At 46.7% G+C, this 21,649-nt stretch overlaps 1 protein-coding gene across 2 annotated transcripts; it reads right to left on the bottom strand.

Annotated features, from left to right (window-relative positions):
* Positions 1-1,834: 1,834 nt before the first annotated feature.
* LOC6538950 (pituitary homeobox homolog Ptx1) lies at positions 1,835-20,414 on the bottom strand. Of its 2 annotated transcripts, none has more exons than XM_039375514.2 (5): positions 19,522-20,414; positions 16,328-17,109; positions 9,464-9,619; positions 8,400-8,653; positions 1,835-3,515 (listed from the first exon to the last, which is right to left on the bottom strand). In XM_039375514.2, the coding sequence occupies exons 2-5, from the start codon at positions 16,857-16,859 to the stop codon at positions 2,913-2,915; spliced, it is 1,545 nt and encodes a 514-aa protein (XP_039231448.1). In that variant the 5' UTR covers positions 16,860-17,109; positions 19,522-20,414; the 3' UTR covers positions 1,835-2,912. The 2 variants fall into 2 exon arrangements, with proteins under 2 accessions (XP_039231448.1, XP_002099453.3); XM_002099417.4 differs by having other exon boundaries at positions 9,464-9,604; positions 19,522-20,413.
* Between the last annotated feature and the right edge of the window lie 1,235 nt (positions 20,415-21,649).

The raw sequence follows: 21,649 nt of genomic DNA, 5'->3' as shown, positions 1-21,649 counted from the left end.
GCATGGGGCATGGGGCAGGGGGAGAATCCGAACTCAAACTGTGTGCCTGGCAGATAAGAGCGTCGAAGATTTATTGCCAACGCAATGAGTTAAGAAAGACAAGTACCTAAGGGAAAAATACAGCAGCCAAGATGGAGACCACGATGGCGATGATGATGTTTGGGGATGATGGGGATGATAATCATCGAGTGACGTGTTTGTACGTTGCAAACAAAGAACAAGAACAATAACAAGAACCAGCAGCAATAGTAATGATGAAGCTGCCGCATACTGACAAAGTAAATGATGGGGAATCAGCCAAGAGGTTGGGCTCCGGCTCCCAAGTAAGACAAGTAAAAATAACTCGCCCCGTTGCGCGACTGGTTCTCTGATTGCCCTCCACATTGGATACCAGATGGGGTGGTGGCACCCAAAGGGGGTATGGTATCCAACGGGGTGGGTTAGGCAAATAATGGCTGACAACATGCGTCGTGCCCTGAGACACTTTCAAGATGGCGCTTCTTTCGCGGGGCATCTCAAACTGGTTCCAAGGATGATGCCAAGGATCTTTAGATTTTGCTATAAAAGTTGAAATACTTCATTTAAGACGGCAGCCTGAAATAATTCCTAACTCAACATATCTGGTATCACTTTAGGCATCTATTACCATGTTTCTTATACTCATATAAGGTGCGTTTAACACGACTTTTCCTCGTGACTCACGCTGCGGTGCTTCCCCCGCCACTTATACATATGCATACATATATAATCGCGTATATGTATATATATGAACATATATAGGAAGTTGATTTTAATTGCGGCTCATCCATTATGCGGCCTGTTTGGGGCTGCTCTGCTCTGCTTTGTTGCTGACGGCCTGAGCTTGATTAACAATAATTAGGCTCGGCATTAATTACGCCGAAAAGTTAATTGCGCGAGTGAGTGTGTGTGTGCCGATAGAGCAATTCCAGATATGGCAAAAAGTATCAAAAAACCCCCGAAACTCTCGCATTTGCAAACCATCTTGCACCCATCGCAATTTCGACGAGGAGGAACAACGAATGCTTCGAAATGGGGACAATAATAGAGTTGCTAAAACAGCTGGAGCGCAACTTATTAACCCTTTGACGCCGCAGCGGGGCCAAATCCACCCACGCACACAGGGGCGGCAATAAAATCAATCTTATTAAAACATTAACAGCGGGCAAAGGGGAATAAAATAAATCAAATGGTCGCCGGTTCGCCGGGTCGCAGTTTAGCCCCCACCATCGCCAAAATAGATGCTTAACGCAGCGGGAAATCCCATTTTCCCGCCGATTTTCCCTTCCCTGGGCACTTTATTAGTCGCCTTCAATCAAGGCGGGCAGCATATGAAATTCAAATTTGATGCCCCGCACCGGGAAACAAGGATAACCAAGATAGCCAGGATAACCAACCCCCCGACGCGGATGTCCTTTTGTTATTATTTTTATTGTGCGGTGATTTTCCGGGGGGTTGTCACTTTGCGGGGTGCATATAAATGCGACATAATTTCGCCGTAATGAATAAATTGATGGATGGATCTTTTGCCACCAAGTCCACCTTGGAATTAAGCACTTGCCCGCTTTTCCGCTTTCCCAATTTTTGGGGGAGGAAAAGCTGCTTTAAATTAACTCCCCATTCCCCCTGCAAAAGGCGATTGGCATATATCGCCACACAACCCCCCCGCCCCCCGCCCCTGATGGCTGTAAATTACAATTTGATTTTTTAATGTTTCCATTTTCCACTCCGCTCCGTTTTCCCAGCGGAAAAAGCCATCCGTTATCCCAGCGGTTGACCGCAATTTGCCCTCGTAATTCATTGTGCCGTCGCGTGGTTGCTTTTTTTCCATAATTTTTATTGTTCTTTTGATTCAATTTCTATAACTAGTAATGTTAAGTGTACAATTATTAAATAGTATTTATATTTATACGGGGCTCTTTAGAGGGGATATACATGTACATGTACATGTACATATACATATACATATACATATACATATACATATACATATACAGAGACAGTATACAGGGTATATGCCATATGCGGATCTATACGACTAGACAACTCCTTAAAAACTGCTACTGCTTGATATATTTTTGTGTAGTTTAGCTTTAGTGTTCTTTTTTGGCCTTAGCTGTTTACAATCTTGATACGTTTCTCGTTTCTGGTTTATATATATATACGATATATACTATATATACGATATATACTATATATACGACGGGGGAACTGAAGGTGGAACTAGGAGCGACTATATGTTCTTTGGGCTGGCTATTTGGCTTGATTAGTTAGGGGTTCCGCTGCTTAACACTAGATATTTGCTTTTATTTACAAAAACACTTAATTTCTGAATTTTGCGGGCGCTCGAACAAAGGGGCATCTAATCTCAATGCAAATAAAACCGAGTTCTGGCACTCTTCCTCTGGTAAATTTAGTTATTGTTCTTCAAAAAATTGTATCTTCTTTTTTGGATTTAGTTAGGGGCATCATTGCATTTGCTTTATGTTATGTATCTTTAGTTGGGGCAAACATCTAAAATTAGTTATGAATGCTTAGGGCTAGGCTGCCTTTAGTTTGATTTAAGTTAGAGCGTTTTTTCAATCGATCACGTCCTCGTCATCGTTGTCGTTGTTGTTGTTGTTGTTGTTGTTGCTGCTGCTGTTGGCCAGAGGCGCCTCCATGGGCGACTTGCTGCTGCCCTCCAGACTGTGGTTGCCCTCGTCCTGGTGAGTGGCCGCCACGCCGCCCACCAAACCCAGGTCGGAGTGGTCCAGGCCCAAGTTGCTGTGGTGCAGCATGTTGCCGGAGTGCTGTTGCATGCCGTTCGGCACCCCGGTGCCGCCCACCGATCCGCCCGAGAAGTGCTGCAAGTGGTGCTGGTGCTGGTTGAGCAGCGCACCCAGGGCGTTTTCTCAGACCACGTCCGTCACGCCCACTCCGGTGTACTGGCAGGCGGAGAGTCCGGCGGAGTTCGAACGCGACACGGGCGAGGGGGCGGAGTAGGGGCTGCCAAATCCGGCGGATGCATGCTGCTTGGCCTTCAGCCGCAGCGTGGCAATGCTGGAGCTCATGCTGCTGCTCATGCAGGGCTCGGCGGCGGAGCGGTACATGTACGGATTGGCGGGTGTGGTGTACGGACACGGGGCGCCCACGGCGCCCACATTGCTGGTGTTGCTCAACGAGGAGCCCATCGAGCCCGGCAGCATGGATGCGTTGTTCATGCTCACCGCCACGCCACTGGCGCCCGTATTGAAGCAGTTCACCGAGTTCTGGTGATGATTGCTGGCCACCATCGAGCCGAGCGGATTCACTGGCCACGGAAAGGGCTTGGTGCCCAGCGGCGACGGCACCTTGGTCCAGTTGTTATACGGATACGAGCTGTACAGCGAGTCATCCGCGAACGGCTGCATGAACTGCGTCCCGAATCCGGACTTGAAGTCCGCCGCCGCCACCGCCGCGTTCATCGCGTTGCGCTCCCTCTTGCGCCACTTGGCACGCCGGTTCTTGAACCACACCTGGTGGAGAGAAAATGGATAGGTACTTGATTAGCTCACTGCGAGATTAGATTGAGTTAACTTTATAGAAGAAGCCATATCAAGAGATGGAGTTTGCTTAAAAACTAGAGAGAGAGAGAAAATCTAAAAGTTTTATTCATAGTTCGCAGCGCGACTTATTCGCAGCTTTTAAGCCGCACAGTCGGCCATTTTCCTTATAATTTATTACTTGAAAATTTATGTATCTGCCCTGGCATCGCAACGAGCAAAACTTCCCCCAAAAAGCGCGCCCCGCCGCAATACGCATGTGCAGTAATTATAAATATACAAATATATACATAAATACTCCCAGTCAGCCAGCCCGGGCTGCCTTTTTTAATGGAGAGCTTTATATAAATAAACTCGGCTTGCCACCCCAAAAAAAAAAAGTGTGGGGGGGAGGGGCGAGTGTGTGTTGCGAGGGCGCAAAAATAAATCAAAATTATTTTGCACACAGAAAGTGCAGGAGAAAAAGGAGAAAACGGGGGACGAGTGCTCCCCAGCAGAAGATAAAAACAAAATGGCAACTTTGTAATTTATGGCTGAAGTTTGCACAGATACGTATGTTTGGGTGGCAGACAAAGATACTCCTCCGCAGCCACAGATACAGATACAGATACAAATGACAAAGAGCTGCGCAGACGTTGGCAGCATTTTGATGAGTTTCTTGCTCTCCACGAAGTCGCGAAGCTTTAAGATACCAGATACAAGATACACTTACACTTAAAACAGAAAGCAAGTGGCAAAAGATTCTCACCGATGCAGATACATTTGCTGGGGCAATTAAAGCTGCACATTCGAATTTCATGGCTTGTTGCCGCATTGCCACATTGTCCCTAAATCAACGCGTTGGTCGTCGGTTTCCACGTTGCGGGGTTGCAGATTTATGGCCCATGCCGGTCTGCAGCCCTCTCTACGCACCAAACGTGTCCTTGATGTCCTGCAAACTTCCCATACTCGCCATACCCCATACCCCATACCCCTAACTGGCGTGACTAAAATCCGCCACGCGCTGATCTATGCAAAATGTGTTTGTTTTCGCCTGGGAAAACTCTGATTGAGACATTCCGTACGCGAGTAAGAGGCTAACAAGTGAAAAACTATGGCCGCGTGCCAGCAAGCGAATTTAGTGCGGCAATTGCCTTAATCTAATTAGTTGCGGCAGTTAATTGAAATCGCATGAGCTGGTTGCCGTGGCTAAAGCGACAGAGAAAGCGAAAGTGAGAGTGAGAGTTTTCCATTTTCCCAGGACCTAAATCAAATGCCCTGCCCTTCGCCATGTGTCAATTTGTCAAGGTACATCGCTCAGCCCCATCAACATCGCCATCGCCATCATCATCATCATGGGCATCAGGAGCTCAAGGATCTCGTGGATCATCAAGGATGCAAAACTAACGTCATCGATCTCGTCAGCTGTCATTTTCACGTATCATTTAGCAAGTTGCCAAAGTTGCAAAAAACACAAAAACCAGGGAGATGGAAAAACGGAAAACGGAAAATGCTGATGGCAAATTGATGTGCCTGCTGGCTAAAAAAAATAAAAGGAGGAAGCTCTGCGCAAAAGTGAAAAAGTGAAATATGAGAGAGTGCAAAAAATCGAAAAAAAAGAACAGCGCAATTTTCCACTCAACGGGCAGAGTCCTGTGGAAAATCCTAATTGGTTTTGATGAAAGCATCAACGACACTCGACGGCAACTCATGCAACGCTTCATCAGGTAAACGTGGTGAACTCGGTGGACGTGGCAAAAATGAACGATATGAGTGGCCAAAAGTGGCCATGTGGCAGAAGTTAGGGCCTCACTTTTTGTTGTGCGGGCTCCCATGATTGATGGTCGCAAATTGCAGCTAAATACGTTTTTTATTTGCCCAATGTGAAATGGTAAATGGTAAATGTAGAATGTGGAATGGGTGGGCTCTCATTTCCGGGGCTGTTCTATGCGAGTGATAGCCCTGCCCAAGTGAAAATCAGCAGATAACATCGATACGTGAACTACTCCACGCAGCGCAGTCCTCCTTGTGTGCTCAACTGTCTGGATGACTACACAGATACGCAGATACTCAGATACACAGATACACAGATACACAGATACTCAGATACTCAGATACTCAGATACTCAGATACTCAGATACTCAGATACTCAGATACACAGATACACAGATACACAGATACATAGATACACTACTATATTAATTGGTCCGCTGTGCGACTGCAGCTGCAAATATGCGGACATATGTGAACAGAAAGTAGCCTAATCACGGCTATTACAGAAGTAAATACGTTCAAAAGGTCGCCGCAGATAGGAAAGTCACAGTAGCCATTAGCTGCGTTTTAAATGGCATTATTTAAGCTCAAATATTTATGTAGGCTTCATTGTATAGCCCGAACATAACCCAGTTCTCTTTTTGAGTTACCCTTTTTTTCCCCACTTATCCACTACATTGAACCATCCGAACTGCAATCAAGCCAGCATATTGCGGCTCCTTTGTGGCCACTTTCAATGGCTTTTTTATACACTTTCAGCGATTGGCAAATGCTGTTTCCATTTCCGGGCCATTGGCGACACCTGACCATAAAAAAAGAGCTGGCAAAAAACACTCAATACAACCCCATACATACATAGATACAATTCGCATCCCAGCGCGATGCCAACTGCAGATTGAGGACAGCGACAAATGCTTTTATGGGCAATGTTGTTGCCCGTCCTTGGCTGGTAATTGAATTAAAAAGTGAGTTCTATTTGACACATTAAAAAGTGTGGATGAGTGGAGAAAGAGTGCCCTGAGTTACTCAGTTACTGAGCACTGAGTACTGAGCACTGAGACAATGGGACAGACGGGGCGAACATATTGCCATAATTGCCGGCGCATGTAAATCCCCGGATTAGTAGCTATCAGAGCTACGGAGAAATGGAAATGGAAATGGAAGCAGGGGCTGCTCTTTTTTGACAGTTTAAAGCCCGGCCAGATTTATACGGCCCATCCCATCCGGCAGCGGAGTTGCACCGCCAGTGGGCCGTATAATCCTTTTGTATATTTGATAAATTTTATTGCCTTCGCCATTACAATGGGCAGCCAGAGTCGGAGTCGGAGTCGGATTCAAAGTCAAATGTTAGCTAAATGTGAGCCACAACCCCTCGGTTCGTCTGAGCTGAAAGGCATGATCGCGATCATCATTAATTCGTGTGCGGTTTTCTAATTCATTAAACAACCCTCGGCTGGCGATGACAAATAGTCTGGGGCATTGTTTTGCATTTTCCGAGGGTGGAAATGAGGGAAACGGAGAAAAGTGAGCAAACGGAGCCAACCGTTTTGTCATCATCATATAATGGACCATAAAACAAACTGTATCAATATTTTATGCATTTAGCTGCTTTATGCGAGGAACACATGTTTAGATTGCCATCATTCCCCCCCCCCCCCCCCCTCCTTCCCTTCCCCTTGTCACTCTGGGCCGCAGCTAATTTCTTTATAAATGTTGTCAAGTGCAATAGGGAAGGGGGGGAAATTGTTCCTTGGCTTTTTTCATCGCATATGCGAGAGTCCGGCGAAATTTGCATAGGAAAACCATGAAGCACTCGCCTTTGCCGCAGATGTTCTCCTTTTTTCGAGGCAATTGTGATAGCAGCCACTTCTAGCTGTACAATTAATGCCACGCTGATGTCGCCATACGTCCAATGACAATGATCACAAACCCGATCACCATCAGCAATCAACGGCGATCATCGATCATTTGTCTATCATATCTGCGCGCCTGTCTGCCGATTGTCTTTCCGTCCGTTTCGACGGCGAATGGAAATGGAAGTGGAAATTGGAAATGGAAATAGAAATAGATATAGCCGCAGATATCTGCGATATCAGAGGAGTATTTGCCGCGCTGGCGCCACAACTCCAACTCCCATTGTTTGTCCAACTAACTATCGTGTTTACAAACAATTACAACGCTTGTGTGGCCAACAAGATATCTTGTACAACTCGAGGCAACTGCTTTATTGGTTTTTGCTGCCGTTGAAAGGCCCTTCCACACTGCGAGATAACTTGCAACGATCTTAAAAGTGTTGAAAGCATGAAATCTATAACTAAGAAAGAGATGTTGCAGGGCAACTACAGACGTATCTATTAAAAATCTAGTGATTTTAGTAGCACAGTTCTATAGTTCCACCTTCTCGCAGATACAATATACCTTACTAGCAAATACCTATAGCGGAGTAGCTATTGTATCTCGGACATGGACAAATGTCAATAGAGCGGATATTGAGCAAACACTGCGATTCAGTTCAGTTGAGGTCGGGCGTTCGATAAGCTCGCGGTTTACAAACAGCAAATGCTGCAAATGCCGCAAACGCTGCCAACTGCAGTTTTAGCTGCGGCAATTTATGGCAACACCCCACTTGCCACGCCCCTTGCCACTCGCCCCCAAAGCTGCACATAAATCCACGGTGGCGCAGGGAAATGGCCTCTTCTTTCCGGCACGAGTATTGGCCATATTGGCCATATTGGCCGCGTTGGCCGCATTGGGTTTAAGCCAACGCCAAACGAGGCGACATATTTACGAGTCTGTGCGGCTGCATTGCGGTCGCGACTCCTGCGGTCCGTAATATAATTGGGATCCGGACTATAATGGCCGCATAATGTGCCAACCGAGCTGCCGGAATCCGGATTGCCGGCGTTTGTTTGCCGTTTGCGGCTTGCTTGGCAATTAATTCGAGCATCAGCGCGGTAATGGTGGCGCAAAGTTTGGGGCAAGCAAACTACTTTATGTGGCAAAGTGATTTGCAAACGTCACTTCAGCCAACTCTTATCGCATTTCATTGTATAAAATATAAACTAAAAACCTCATTTGCTTTAAGAACATCGAATTGAACTCACCCTAACACGAGCCTCCGTAAGATTGGTCCACATGGCGATCTCCTCGCGGGTGGACATGTCCGGATAGCGGTTCCGGCTGAAGGTGTGCTCCAGCTCCTGGAGCTGCTGCGAGGTGAAGTGCGTCCGCTGGCGCCGCTGCCTCTTGTTCTTCTTGTCGTTCTTGGGCTCCTCGCCACTGGTGGTCATCGGCTCGTCGTGCCCGGAACTTGATATGTTCTCCGTCTTGATCGTGGTCTCGTTTACGCTGCGATTGCCTGTGAAAGAAACGAATCATACTCTTAGATACTTGTGGAAGAAGCCATTCATACTCTTAGATACTTGTTTTAAATGAATGTGGATATAGTTATAGATATATAGATCGGCTGTCTAATGCCGTTCTTTGCCCTCCGTCTGGGTTTACTGTAGGGTAGATAAGCGCGTCGGGGGAAAGGTCTTGGTTTCTGGTCTCTGGTTTGTGGTTTGTGGTTTGTGGCGTCAGCGAAGCACCGTTACTAATTGCCATGCAACCTTCAGGCGTCGCCAGCAAACACCAGCCATTAGCCACCACCACCCACCACCCCCGAAAAACTTCAAAGGCGGACCGCCGGCAAACAGATTTATAACCAGTTAATGTATGTTCCCAAATGTCATCGATCATGCGGCGTGCTTTTTGTGTTTTTTTCGTCGTATTTTTGTCGTATTTGTCGAAAGCGAGACCAACATCGAAATGTTAGCTGCCGAAAACTTAATCAAATAAACTAAATTACTGCCCCTGTGAAATATCATTTTTTCTGTTCGGCTTCATTCTCATTTTTTTTCGGTTTTTTTTTTTGGTTTTTTTTTGGTTTTTCTGTTCTGCTGTCGTCGTGAGGTCGCAAATCAAAGGCAGTCTAATCGAAAACTAAACGGAGCCGGCCGTGTAAATTTCGCCGACAAAGGTGGAATCGTTGGCCACGCTTTCCGAAATTATTATAAATTATGTTCCTTATCGATGGGCCCCTGTGGAGATAACGGATACGGATACGCTACTTTTGCCGGCTGCTTTTGGGAGGGTTACGGATACGGCAGCTTTGGTTGCTACTCACCATCTTTGCGATCCCGACTCCGGTTCGATATCGAGGATGTGGATGACGTCTGAAAGTTGTTCAAGTGGGTGCTATCCAAACTATTTGCTACGGCGGTCATGGAGCTATGACTATCACGGAAATCGCCGGTTTCGGCCCAAACTGAAAAGAACAAGCCAGCGCAGGCAAGAGAAAATTACAAAAAAATTTATGCTTCAACCAGGGAAGTGCTAGAATATCGAAAACTATCTAGCTTACTCTTTAAATAATTGAGCTTGGTTCTAAAGATATATCTATTCCAGCTGCAGCTACCATTAAAAGATACTTTTCCCCGCGGAAAAACTCAACCAGAAAAGATGAGCCCGTAAAAGAGCTCATAAAAGGATTTATGACACCGCAGCCTGGAATGGCCTCTTGGTTAGCCCGATTAAAAAGCGGATTGCTCCTGGAGGAGGCCAACTTAATTGTTTCCAGGGGCGGGACTATAAAACTTCAGTCCGTGGTCCGTGCTCAAAGTGTTGCCATGGCGAAAGTTAATCGAGGGAATCGCCCTGTCCGCCCTGGCCCCATAAATCTACCGGCGCCAAATGACTCAGTTTGCTACGTACTAATTGCCGCAGTTAGTCACGCCTATTTTGGTATTAATTACTCAGCTATTGGCATGATTTCCCCCGCCCCCCCAAAAAAATGAAGCCATTTCGTCACAGATTTATGGCCGTGGCAATTGATTTCTAGGGGTCTTCCCGCGAACTGGAAGGAAGGTGTGCACCCATATGGTCCGGGGTCCCAACTTCCTCCTAAATCTTCTGGGCCACTTCCTTTGCATACCGCTGATTATTTATGGCCTTCTCACATGCTGTCACTTTAATGTGGTTTTAAAGTGAGCAAACACCCGCGGCGACATTCGAAACAATTAGCCTGCTCCTTTTTTTTGGCGGGGGGATGTGGGGGCTACAGTACCCCTAGGAGTCACAAATGTCATCCCCTTGGCGGTGGCCCATGGCTCAATTAGTTTATGGCCAGTTGCATAATTTATGCCGCCGACAACAGCCTCACATGCCGTTGGAAAATTCGAAATTTCAACGTGAAAAGTATTTTTATGGCCTCTAATGAGTGCGTTTTAAGGTAATTAAAATTTCATTGCTTTATTACGAGCATCTTGAATGCGGGGGGAAAAATGCGAAAAACAAACATGGCAGCAGTGTTTAGTATAAATGTTTTGTCAAGTTCGATGAGAGTTGTAAAAAAGGTATTTGTCTTGAAAACCAAATTCAGCTGTTAATTTGTTAATAAGCCATAAGTTATTTGTCAAGTGAGACGCTACTTTGCGCACCAATGCCACTGCATCCTCATTTCCACTTTCATTTTTTAGTGAACGCCTCGTTGCAATCTTTGAATTCGAAGACACAGCTGAATGAATCCAAATGCTCCCATTTTCAATCCCAAATTCGATTTCCGACCTGAGCTAAATGGGTCGTCATCGTAAAATATTTTCCTAACGACACGCTCTAAAAACAAAAACGAGCGCACAAAAAATACGGAGAATTTGAAAAAAACGCAGCGAAAATCACGTAGCACGGCGATTTTCATTTGTGTAAATATTTCCCGAGCATTTTGGCCAGCGACTAATTTGAGTTTGATTTTCCTGCTGTGTGTTGGTGTTTTCCTTGTTTTGCTGTTTGGTTTTCCCGGCTGACAGGTCGTCGGAAAAATTGTCGTCGTCTGTCAGCTGGCGGTGACATTTGTCGACCAGTTGTCGCCCGAGTTTTACAATGTTTTCAAGGCTTTCGAGTGGGTATCGAATTTTGGATGAGTGGCAAGTGTCAATAGAGCAAACAAAGGTGGGCGTTGCTTGTCGGCAGCATTTTGCACATGCCACAGGCAAGAGTTCTGTTTCTGTTCGGTGACAACAAGTGTCGGCGTCACTTTCGCTTTTCCCATTTCCTACGATTTTCAGATTTTCCGATTTTCAGATTTTCCGATTTTCAGATCTGAAAGATTTCCCAATTATCCAATTTCCACGACAGCCATTTTGCAGTGGCATTAGCCGCTGAGCAAACAAATGAGCGATGGTAAATTTATTTGACTTGGCGACTATTGTGATGATCCCAAACAAAAGTCAAAGGCAAACACTCCCAAAGGGGCGGGCTCAATTAATCAAGCGAGGGTTGCCCGAATGAAACTGCACAAAAATTCGAAAATGATTCGGATTTTTGTTTTTTTTTTCTCCGAGGATATGAGCATCTAGGCATCCTGCACACATACGCGCCTCATTCATAGACAGATTTCCACATAAAAACTTTTGACACACGACACGGCAGCCGGAGCAATAAATTATCCGGGGCCAGGAGACGCAGGAGATGCAGGACACGCAGGCGACTGTCAGAGGAGGAAAACCTCACCAGACCAAAACAAACAAAAATAAAAGGACTCGGCCAACAAAGGACATGCCCCGCAAAAAGGGAGGAAAACGGTTAAAGGAAAATGTCAAGCATAAGCAACGTTTAGTTGGTGACCAAAAACAAACGATTAATGTGACAGTTGAAAGGGGATCGGGATTGGCTTTGGCATTGGGGTCCTGGCATCGGGATTGGGTTTGGAATTGCGATTGAGATTGGATTTGGAAATGGGACCAGAACTTGCTTTCGCTGTAAACCACTGGCTGGGCCAGCAAAGGGTTAAACACTCCGCCGCAAATGAAAATATTTTCCAATTTCATGCCACATTTGCCGTCGAGGTGTTGATGTCCGTGGAAATTGCTGGCCCATATGCCGCAAAAGAAAAACCCCAATTCGGAGTGATGAAAATTAGGCAACGGCTTGCAGAGTTAATTTTTATGGCTCTCAAAACTAATCCTTTGGCCGAGACAATGGCCCCCGACCACATGTTATGGCCCAATAATGAGCTCCAAGCGGAGCACTTGACCAACCGGAGAGCGAAGTCGCATAAAAATCTCGGAAATCACATTGACATGTCCCAAGAATGGTGAACAACCCTTGGCAGCAGTCTATGTAGCAGAGAGGTCCTGGCCAAAAGCCCGGACTCATTAGTTGAGGCTGCAGATAAGACAAAAGGGAGAAGGACATCCGAAAAAAAGGGGGCACTTCTCTGTTTGTGTGTGTGTCGAGTCTGGACGAGACTAGATTTGCCCCTTCTTGCTGGCTTGTAGTTTTCCACTGCAATGACTTTGGCCAGTAATTTGCCCGACTGTCAGCTCGAATTCCTTTCCTGCCATTGGGTCAGCCAGCAAAAAGCCGGCGAACGGCCAACGGCCAACGGCCAAAGGACCAGACCAAGGACCTGCGAGTGCTGTCCGGCGGACAAGTTTGTTTCCTCAGATAATCTCTAATGCGACATTTTTACGAAATTGCACGATGCCCTCGCCCGGATAATGAGAAAAGAGGCGGAAAAGCGGACAGAGAATCAAGTTTTCCCGACTAACTTCTGCAACGAGGTAATTGCCTCAAGGAAAACCAAGGAGCAGCGAGTGGATGGGATTGGGGATGGTGATTGAGGGTTGTGTGGATTCTGTGGCTGGTTGCCATAATGACATTATAATTTATATAAACGAAATCAGTGCCAGCGAGGAGGAAGCCCAGAGATAGAGCTGTGCAGATGGATTGATAAATGGCAACTTCAGCGATAGTTACAGTGGGCAAAACTATACGAATTGAGACAATAAAATAGATACAGCACTTTTCTGGTTAGTAAACTAAACTATATATAGAGTAAAATATATTATATCTTATATATATTTGCGACACTTTCTCCTATCGATACACCACTGTGCGAGGTCAGCAAGTGCAATTTGTGTGGCATTGCTGGGGTGCCTGCATTGCCAATTCGAGTGTGATCCTTGGTCCTGCCAGTGCTCGATGACATATGTGAGCAATTTCGCAGAGATTTGCGGGCAATGCACTGTTCGTTCGCACGCCGCAGGACGAAATCCTTAAAGGCTTTAAGCGGCGAAACAGGAGCCGAGCGGAAAATCGATAAAAGGTATTTATATTCATAAGGACCAGGCCTGACAAAAACAGGCGTTGGTGCGGAATTTAAAGTAGCCCAGCTTCGGGTGTCCTGAAGAACTGGAGTCATGGAGTCCTGCAGGACCCCTGCCCCATTAGAAAAGTGTGTATCTGCTGGATTTAGTCTTAGTCTGGGCTATTGTTTATGTTGTTCTGTTGTGTTTCTGCTCGCTTTTTTCGTGTTCGTGTTTTTTTTTTTGTTTTTAGAGCCCGCCGAGCTGCACGTGCCATTAACACTTAGCGGGAAGATGGGCATTTACTTTGGTGTAGACACAACAGATAACAGCACGATTTCACCAGAAAGCCGAAGTGAAGCGCTGGTAATTTCATAATTTTATCAACGGCATCAGCCACAAACATTGTCATGGGCAAATAGTTCTCTCCATCTCGTCGTATCTGTGGCAACAACTTGGCAAACAAGCTAAGGACTAGCTGGCAATAAAAAATAGAAACAAAAAGAAATGGGAATGGGAATGGGCATAGGTATAGTAGTATAGTAGTATAGAGGTATAGGAATAGAACAGCATTCTATTATTTGCCGAGCAACCAAAAAGTAAATGTAAACTGCTCTGATTTGGATTTCGGTTTCGGTTTCAGTTTCAGTTTCGTTTCGGGTTCTGTTTGGTTTGGTTTGCCTGGGACAAATATAAACGCCAGTGGATATATGTTTATATAGTCACTGATACAGCGAGATAATTCCCTAATTGCCGCGATGGTGAAATATGAAAATACACATATACGAAGGGAGGGACAAGGTCGGTTCTTCCCAGCTGCTGACAACATAATTTAGGCGACAATCCCCATCTATTAAAGAGTTACGTCTCTTAAACATAAAAATCAAATCAAATAACTAAATTGGTGTAAAACGTGAACTTGAAATCCTTTGAGCACCGCCAGCGAAATAAAAACACGCACCGAAGCCATAAAATGATCTACCAAAAATAAAACAGAAAAGAGTCGACTCGAGTTGAGTCGAAACTAAAAGGTGGAACACGGCCCATAAAAAAGTGCAATCGTAAAAAATTATTACCTCTGCCGCACATATAAATACGCATAAATAAATGTGTATAAAAGAATGGGTTGTGGGTGTTTGTCTCTTGTTTGTGTGCTGACCATTAAATTGGCCAATAATTGAAAATCCGATTGCAGCCATGCAATTCTGGAGTCTGATGAAAATCCAGCAGCAGCCAAGCGGCAGCAGGAGCAGAATCACGTTGCGTGGCCATTATTTAAACAAGAGCGTAAACAATAACGACAACAAGGGGGAAAATCAGGGAAAACACGGGGAAAACAGGGGAAAAGCGGGCGAAAAGCGGGCGAAAACAGGCGGACAGGAGTGGAAATTTGTGGCTCAGAGCTGTTAACGTGGCCCGCACCTGCAGCTACGAATATCTACGTGTTTGTACGGGTGTCAAAGGATAACTGCAGTCGTGCATATTTTAAATGCCAGCCATTTTTGTGCTAAATTGTTTTGGCACGCAAATAAATGGCAGGACATCTGTGGCCTCCATGGCTTCACCTCACCTCTACTCAGTTCAGTTTGGTTGGGTTCTTTTCGGGTATTGTGGCCACTCCGGGATGCAGACAAGTGCAAAGTTTGCCGGGCTGTTAACCCCGAAGGGGCAGAGTTGAGTTGACAGGGCGACAGCCAACAAATCTCTGGGCGAGGGCAGACAAATCTCTTGGCAAATGGAAATTGTTCGTAGGGATTCCCATCCTTTGCTAGGCACTCACTCCCAACTGCTCCTCGTTTCTACGAATCTCGCTTTTTGCCGGAGCAAAACTAGTTGTATTCAAGAGCGATCTGCATATTCGTATAATTTCTACTTGTCTTGGCACACCAACAAGTTTCCTGGCCATCTGGGTTGGCCTGACTCTCCCAGAATCTTCCCCAGAACCAATTGAGTTGTCATATTGCCACTTGAAGTTGTGGCATTGCGCACTTTAGCATCCTCCGAAGAGTCCAAATTCCCATAACAATTAGAGCAATCGGAACAACAAACACTTGACTACAATGCACATATCGAATGTCAAAGGGAAGTGGAAGTGGAATTGGAAGTGGAAGTGAGCAGGGTAGAGTGTTGCTTTCGGCACTACGCCAGAAGGGTGCTCAATTAGCCGTGACATGCGCACAAAATTGAAATTTTTGTTTAGATATCTCACGGACCAACTCCTGTTTTTTGGGCCGTTCCCTTTGTAACGCTTTTGTGGAGATTATGCGCTAATGATTGCACAATGATTATGAATATGCATGAGGGGAATGGAGATGGAGGTGGTGGTGGAGATAGAGATTCGGAGCGACAAGTGGACCGGAGCAGGGAGTGAGCTTTTGGCACGAAGCGTGAATGATGGCCAAAACGAATCGCATATTGAAATGCCAACAGCTGCCACTGACAGAGGAAACTGTGTAAATGTATAAAACACAAGCCCAGTGCCCAAAAGTGCCATGAATAGCAATGAGAATGTGGACACTTGTTGATGACTCGCATCGAAGGGAACATCTTCTGAGGAGCAGCCTCCCAAGAATGTACGTCTCTCACACTGAGTTATGGGCCCACTAATTAGCTGTCAATGTGCGAGATGCCCCTCACAAATATCACTACAAATTGCCCACGAAATGGTAGCCCATTATGCCACGGAAAAATAAACGTTTCTGATATATTTCGGGAAAAATTCTCCTCAAAAGGGAACAGATCAAAAGAAAATAGGTTGAGATATTTCAAAGCCAATTTATGGATCTTTGATTTACTCTGCAAAACTTTGGCATGCTAATCAACAAAACTCTAGCTAAAAACCTTCAATTCAGTTCTTTACCTATTATAAAGATATGTGTAGGATATGGGCTTGATTCGATACTTACTTCTGAGTTTCTCGAGCGGCTCGTGCTTGGGAGTGTGCGGCGGCACCACCGTGTGGTGCGGATGCTGGGAGTAGCCACCGACCAGGTCCTGGCCCGCGGAGTGGTGCAAGTGGCTCAGGCTGCTGATGGGCATCAGGCTCGAGATGGCGGGTGAGATGCTGACCGACGAGCTGGAGTCGTGCAGGCTGTGATGGCTGTGCAGGTGCTCCGTGCCGGAGGTGCTGCTGCCTCCTCCGTTGACCGTGGAGCTGCCGGTGCTGCCGCTGCTCAGCGCCGTGCTGGTGGTGGTGGCACTCTCCGCCGATCCTGCAGAGCCTGCTCCATTTGCCGTCCCGGCACTCACCAGATCCTGCAGGCACAGCCCTGTGGACTCGGCCGACATGGCCTCCAGTCCGTTGAGGGCGCCACTGACCACTCCGCCGCCGCCGTTGGTCAGGCCACCGGGTCCCAAGGCGGTGGCCGAGCTGGTGACCACGCCCACGCCCAGACCGCCGCCCCCGCCGCAACCGCCGACGGCGGAGGAGCGGTCCATGCCTAGATACGTGGGGAAAATGGTGGAGAAGCTCTGCTGCTGGTGGTGGTGGTGGTGCAGGGCCGACTGCTGGTGCGCCGGGTGGGCGGGGTGTGCGGGGTGCAGCGGCGGCAGGTGGTGGTCCCTCCCCGTGAACTTCGTCGTGACGACGTCCTTGAAGTGCTGCAGGAAAGTCGTCGTCTTGAGGCCGGTATCTTCCAACTGTGGTGAAAGCAAATCCAAGATGCAGCCGTTGCCAGAGCCCGGAAAGCTGCAAAACACAGAGTAAGCGGTATGTCATTAATACACTGCGAAAAGAAATGGGGAAGCATTGCGCTCTAATTGTAGAATTAGTTGCGAGTTTCATATGTTAGTCATATGGAGAGTTCATTGCTACGCAGCCTTAATTATCGCTTGGCTGGCTACCGGGCAACCAGGCAAATCAACTGGTGGAACCTTTTATCGCCTCAACGGCGAAGGCAAACAGGGAGCTTAACCCAAACACCAGCCGAATGGCAAGTTAACACCAAACACGTCAAGGGGTTAATACCACGGATGCTGGAGCCGGCGGCCAACGGAGTGGTAGAATGCGGCTCTTTCCTCCAGTTGGCGTCGTAAATCGTATGGCTGGTGGAGCACCTGAGGGGAGCTGGTGGGGCACATGGTGGGGCTGACAACCACTGCTCCACCGCACCACTGAGCCACTGAGCCACCGCTATCAGCAGACTGGCGGAGCGGGGAAGGCGGGCGGGCGAGTGATAACAGCCTTATCGATGTAAAATATTTACATTTCTGCGAGCATTTCTCCGCTATTATTGTTATGATTGCACGTACACTGGGCGCTCTTGGATTTTGGCAATCGAAATTGGGGAATTGGGGGAATTGGGGAAAGCTTGGTAGCAGTAGAGCAGTAGAATAGGCTCCACTGACAGTCGCTAGTGCGATACACTGTGTCATGGGCGTTCAATAAATTCGTTAAAAATAAAAACAGCCCACTGACAGTAGCACGAAAATAGCCATAAACGATCGTAAATCAATTAGCGAAAAGGCAGGGAACACCTCTCCAGGTTCCTCCAGTTTCCCCTTTGCCCGATATCGGTTGGGAATGGCATATATATATATATATATATATGTTATACACAGTCTGCTATCTGAGCAAACGTAACGAAACGCAACGAAACGAAATGAAACGTTGCAATAAATGGTTATCTAATCTCAATCACAACAAACTAAAGGCATTCAAAGGCATTCGAAACGAGAACGAATTTCATAAATCTAGCGGCATATGTATATCTAGCATAAATTCGCAGTTGTATGCGATTGTACGAGTATTTAAGTGAATTCAATTAAATTTAATTGGAATGCCTTGGCTTGAGCTGTCACTTTCGATTTCGCTGATAATGCCGCTTGATCTCCACTTGATCCCCAGTGGATTAGTGCGGCTGTAATGTTAAATCCATTTGCGGTTGTTCAACAATAATAATAGCCAGCAATAATAATAGGCAGTCAGCCTTTCGTGATAAACATAATTTCACTTGAAGCCAATTTATGGGCCACACGATTGGATGGGTCAGTCGTTGAAATGAAATGAAAAGTTCTGCATTTTATATTGCCGGGGATGGCTATTTATTTATAATACTGTTATTTGCTCTGCCTTTTGCCGCAGTTGTCTCAATTTCTGGCTAAATTATCTGCCGCATCGTCTAATAAATAATTCGGTTGCCAGTTTGCCATTGTTTCCATTCCGCCAAAGAATATACATATTCTCCGCTCTATTTCGTGTGTGTTTTTCTGCTTTCAGCTTTCCCGCTTTCTGCCTCGTCATTTTATTTCAAAAGTGAGAATTTATTTACATAATGATTCCCTAAGACAAAGAATGCCAGAATTATTTTATGCCACTTTATGGCCGCGAGATCTCGTGGGTTTACGGCCTCTTCGTCGCGAAGGTGGCAAGATTCCGATGTTGTGCCAAGGCTTTCCACATGTTTTCATTCCTATTTAATTTTATTATTTTATACAAATTCAAGTTTAGCGGCTGCCCGGAGATCCGCCAGATCCGTATTGTGTACTTAGGTTTTTTTCCACATCTTGTTTGCTAATTGTTCAGGTGACGTCAATGAGCCAGCGCTACTTGGCCGGGCTCTCCTCCAAATTTTTGTGGCCAAAAAATGAACGTTACCGGCCCAGAAGCCCAGAGGCCCCCTTACGGAATGGCCGAGATCTCGGTTTATGGCGGCAATCCGGATCCGGGTCTCACTCCGCCGTGATTTATGCGCGGCGTGAGAGTCCGCCGTAAACTTAATTCCTTGTCCAACAAGCCGTTTATGGACGGGCTCTGGGCCCTCAATGGGAACCTCTACTGATCCTCCCTGGAAAGCTAGGCAGCTGATGAATTGACATTGCCATTAGGTGGCGCTTAAGTTCCTAGCGAGCTGTTTACCAGGAAACTTCTGTTTGCGATGACCCAAAACATCTTAATTGGGGCAGCTTTACTTTCGTTTTTAAAGGAGAACTCATATTACCAAAATCGTTTGAAATATCTAGAAAAATTGCATTGATAAACCTAAGCTCTGCTGTGGCTTGTTTGCAATCTGGTCTTGTAACATCTTAAGATTCATTTAGGATCTTCCTTATAATATTATAACAAGTAAGCTGTGATCAAGTAGATGGGACTGGCACTCACCTCTGAATGATGGGAGAGGAATTCAAATTAATCCACTAGGTGGTGGGAGCGAACTTCCGTCGGTTTCGCCGCTTCCGTCGATCCGGAATATCAAAGGCGAACTTTGATGGAGCAAATGTCGTGGGCACGTCAATAAATCAGATGGCCAGCATTTCAAACGCCGGAGATCTGGGGAAAGTCAACGAAAATCTTCCGGATATATCGCGTGGGCCGTGGGCAGTGGGCTATATGGGCAATAAATCTCGGGGAGATCGGTAGGTTTATGCTGTGTTGTTGCAACAGATTGCTAATCGTATCGAATGGCAAGCGGCATTTAATAAAGCCCCAGCCGTTAAACAGTTTTCGCACACGCGGTGTTGACGTCGGCAGATCAAATAATAAAAATCACAGTGATTATGTTAGTGATTAATTTTAAGTAACTCGGGGATATGTTTTTAATCTCGCTGCCGCTTCACAAAAACACACACTCGCGCACACAGTCACACACGCGGCACTCGCAGTGATATGATTTCTATTCGATTCGATGCGATTCGATTCGATGCGATTTGATTTGATAGGCAAATCCTGGCGGATTTAAGTGTTTAATAGTTTAATCCGCGGCGTAATTAGGCTAAGTATCTGCTGGGGGCACTCGAATCTGTGTATCTGTGGCTGAATCTGTGGCTCTAGACCTGCAATTACATGTATCTGGTATCACAACGGAGGCGACGCGTCTGCATCCGTAACAGGACGTAGCTGGATTGAAAACGAATTCGGAAAAGTATCTGTTGGATGCGTGTACAGCGCATGCAGCGAGTATCTGCCGAGTGTGTCTGCCTGCTTTTTGGGGGGGTGGGGCGTGCGGGGTGGTTGGGCCAGTGCTAACGGTAAACGTGGTGCTGGCGACGAGAACTCGCGGCTACTGAACGCAATACCCCGGAATTTCGCCTTTCGAACGCAAGAGCCCCGTGTATATCGCCCGCTATCTTATCTCTCTTTTCTGCCCGTGCCCGTGCGCCACACCGGCGAGAGGGTGTGAGGGAGATGGTCTGCTGGCCGACGAGGCGACGAGTAGCGAGTGCTGCTTGCGCCCGGGCAGTGCGAGCGGGAGGTCCGATCAACCGAGTGCATGGAAGACACACCCCCAAAGTCGCCACTCTCGCGCTCTCTCACTCAGACCCTCGTGTTTGCAGTGTGCCATTGCTGTGCTCTCCCTCTCTCCCTCTCGCTCTTCATCCGCACATTCTGTGGCCGCTCTCGAGGGTTTGATTTGTACTTTCGGGGTTCTGGTTTGGTCCTTTGTTCCGTTTCCCCCCCTTCAGGACCCTGCGGCAGAGCACTGCCCTCCCCGCTCCCCGCTGCCCCAGGACAATTGCTACGTGCTGTGTTCATAATAATAAGGCTACTTTGCCCACTTTTGAGGGCTGGCTGTCTTTTACTGGGTGTCAAGGGCGTTTTGTTATCCCATTATTCTGCGTTAGCCCGCCATTGTTGTGCCTCTGCTTTTGCCTGTGGCTGTGCCTCTTTAACCCCCCCGAACCGCCCCTCGCAAATAAATAAATAACTGCTCCTTTTGACGTATCCTTGCGCTTGTATTTGTATCTGTATCTCCACCCTGGGACTTTCCCCTTTTTGATTTGTTCGCTCTGCCAGCTTAGAAATACAGCACACACACACACACACACACAGCTATACATTCAAAGGAAGCTGTAGCTGAAACTGAAACAGAAACAGAACCAGAAACAAGCAGCAGCAGGCAGAATTTATTAAAATTCACAACAGCTTTTGTGCAGTTCATAATTTTCGTTTTTATTTCGCATTTGCCTGCCTTTCCCGTTCGTTTTATCCTTCTCCTTGGAGCGTTGGAATGGGGTTAACTGGGTCGAAAGGGGGAAGCTGGAGGGGGGGAGATGGCTAGGGAGACAGATGTAAATGATGCTAGCTTTATGGCCTCGTATTGCGCAACTGACATGCCGGCAAACTAATCGGACATAATTTCCAATGGCCATGCGAGTCATAACTCGTGACCTCCAGAGATCCCCGGAAGTTGTGCTGTATGCCAGGGTAACTAAATAAATCAATTCGACAAGATCTTAAGCGAGAACTCAGGGTGGAAATCGAGCTGTCATGCAGTAGATGCAGTATCTTA

The sequence above is a fragment of the Drosophila yakuba genome, chromosome 3R (assembly GCF_016746365.2).
Source record: "Drosophila yakuba strain Tai18E2 chromosome 3R, Prin_Dyak_Tai18E2_2.1, whole genome shotgun sequence".
Classification (NCBI taxonomy): Eukaryota; Metazoa; Arthropoda; class Insecta; order Diptera; family Drosophilidae; genus Drosophila; species Drosophila yakuba.
The sequence above is the reverse complement of the archived record's forward strand: the minus strand, read 5'-3'. Positions and strand labels throughout refer to the sequence as shown.

What these genes read in the sequence shown, in the direction of transcription:
- LOC6538950 (XM_039375514.2), bottom strand. Translation starts at nt 16,859, where the DNA reads ATGGACCGCTCCTCCGCCGTCGGCGGTTGCGGCGGGGGCGGCGGTCTG. An exon ending in GCCGCTCGAGAAACTCAGAA is followed by an intron (nt 9,620 to 16,327) that starts GTAAGTATCGAA and finishes TTGCCTGCGCTG; the next exon opens with GCTTGTTCTTTTCAGTTTGG. An exon ending in TTACGGAGGCTCGTGTTAGG is followed by an intron (nt 3,516 to 8,399) that starts GTGAGTTCAATT and finishes TCTCTCCACCAG; the next exon opens with GTGTGGTTCAAGAACCGGCG.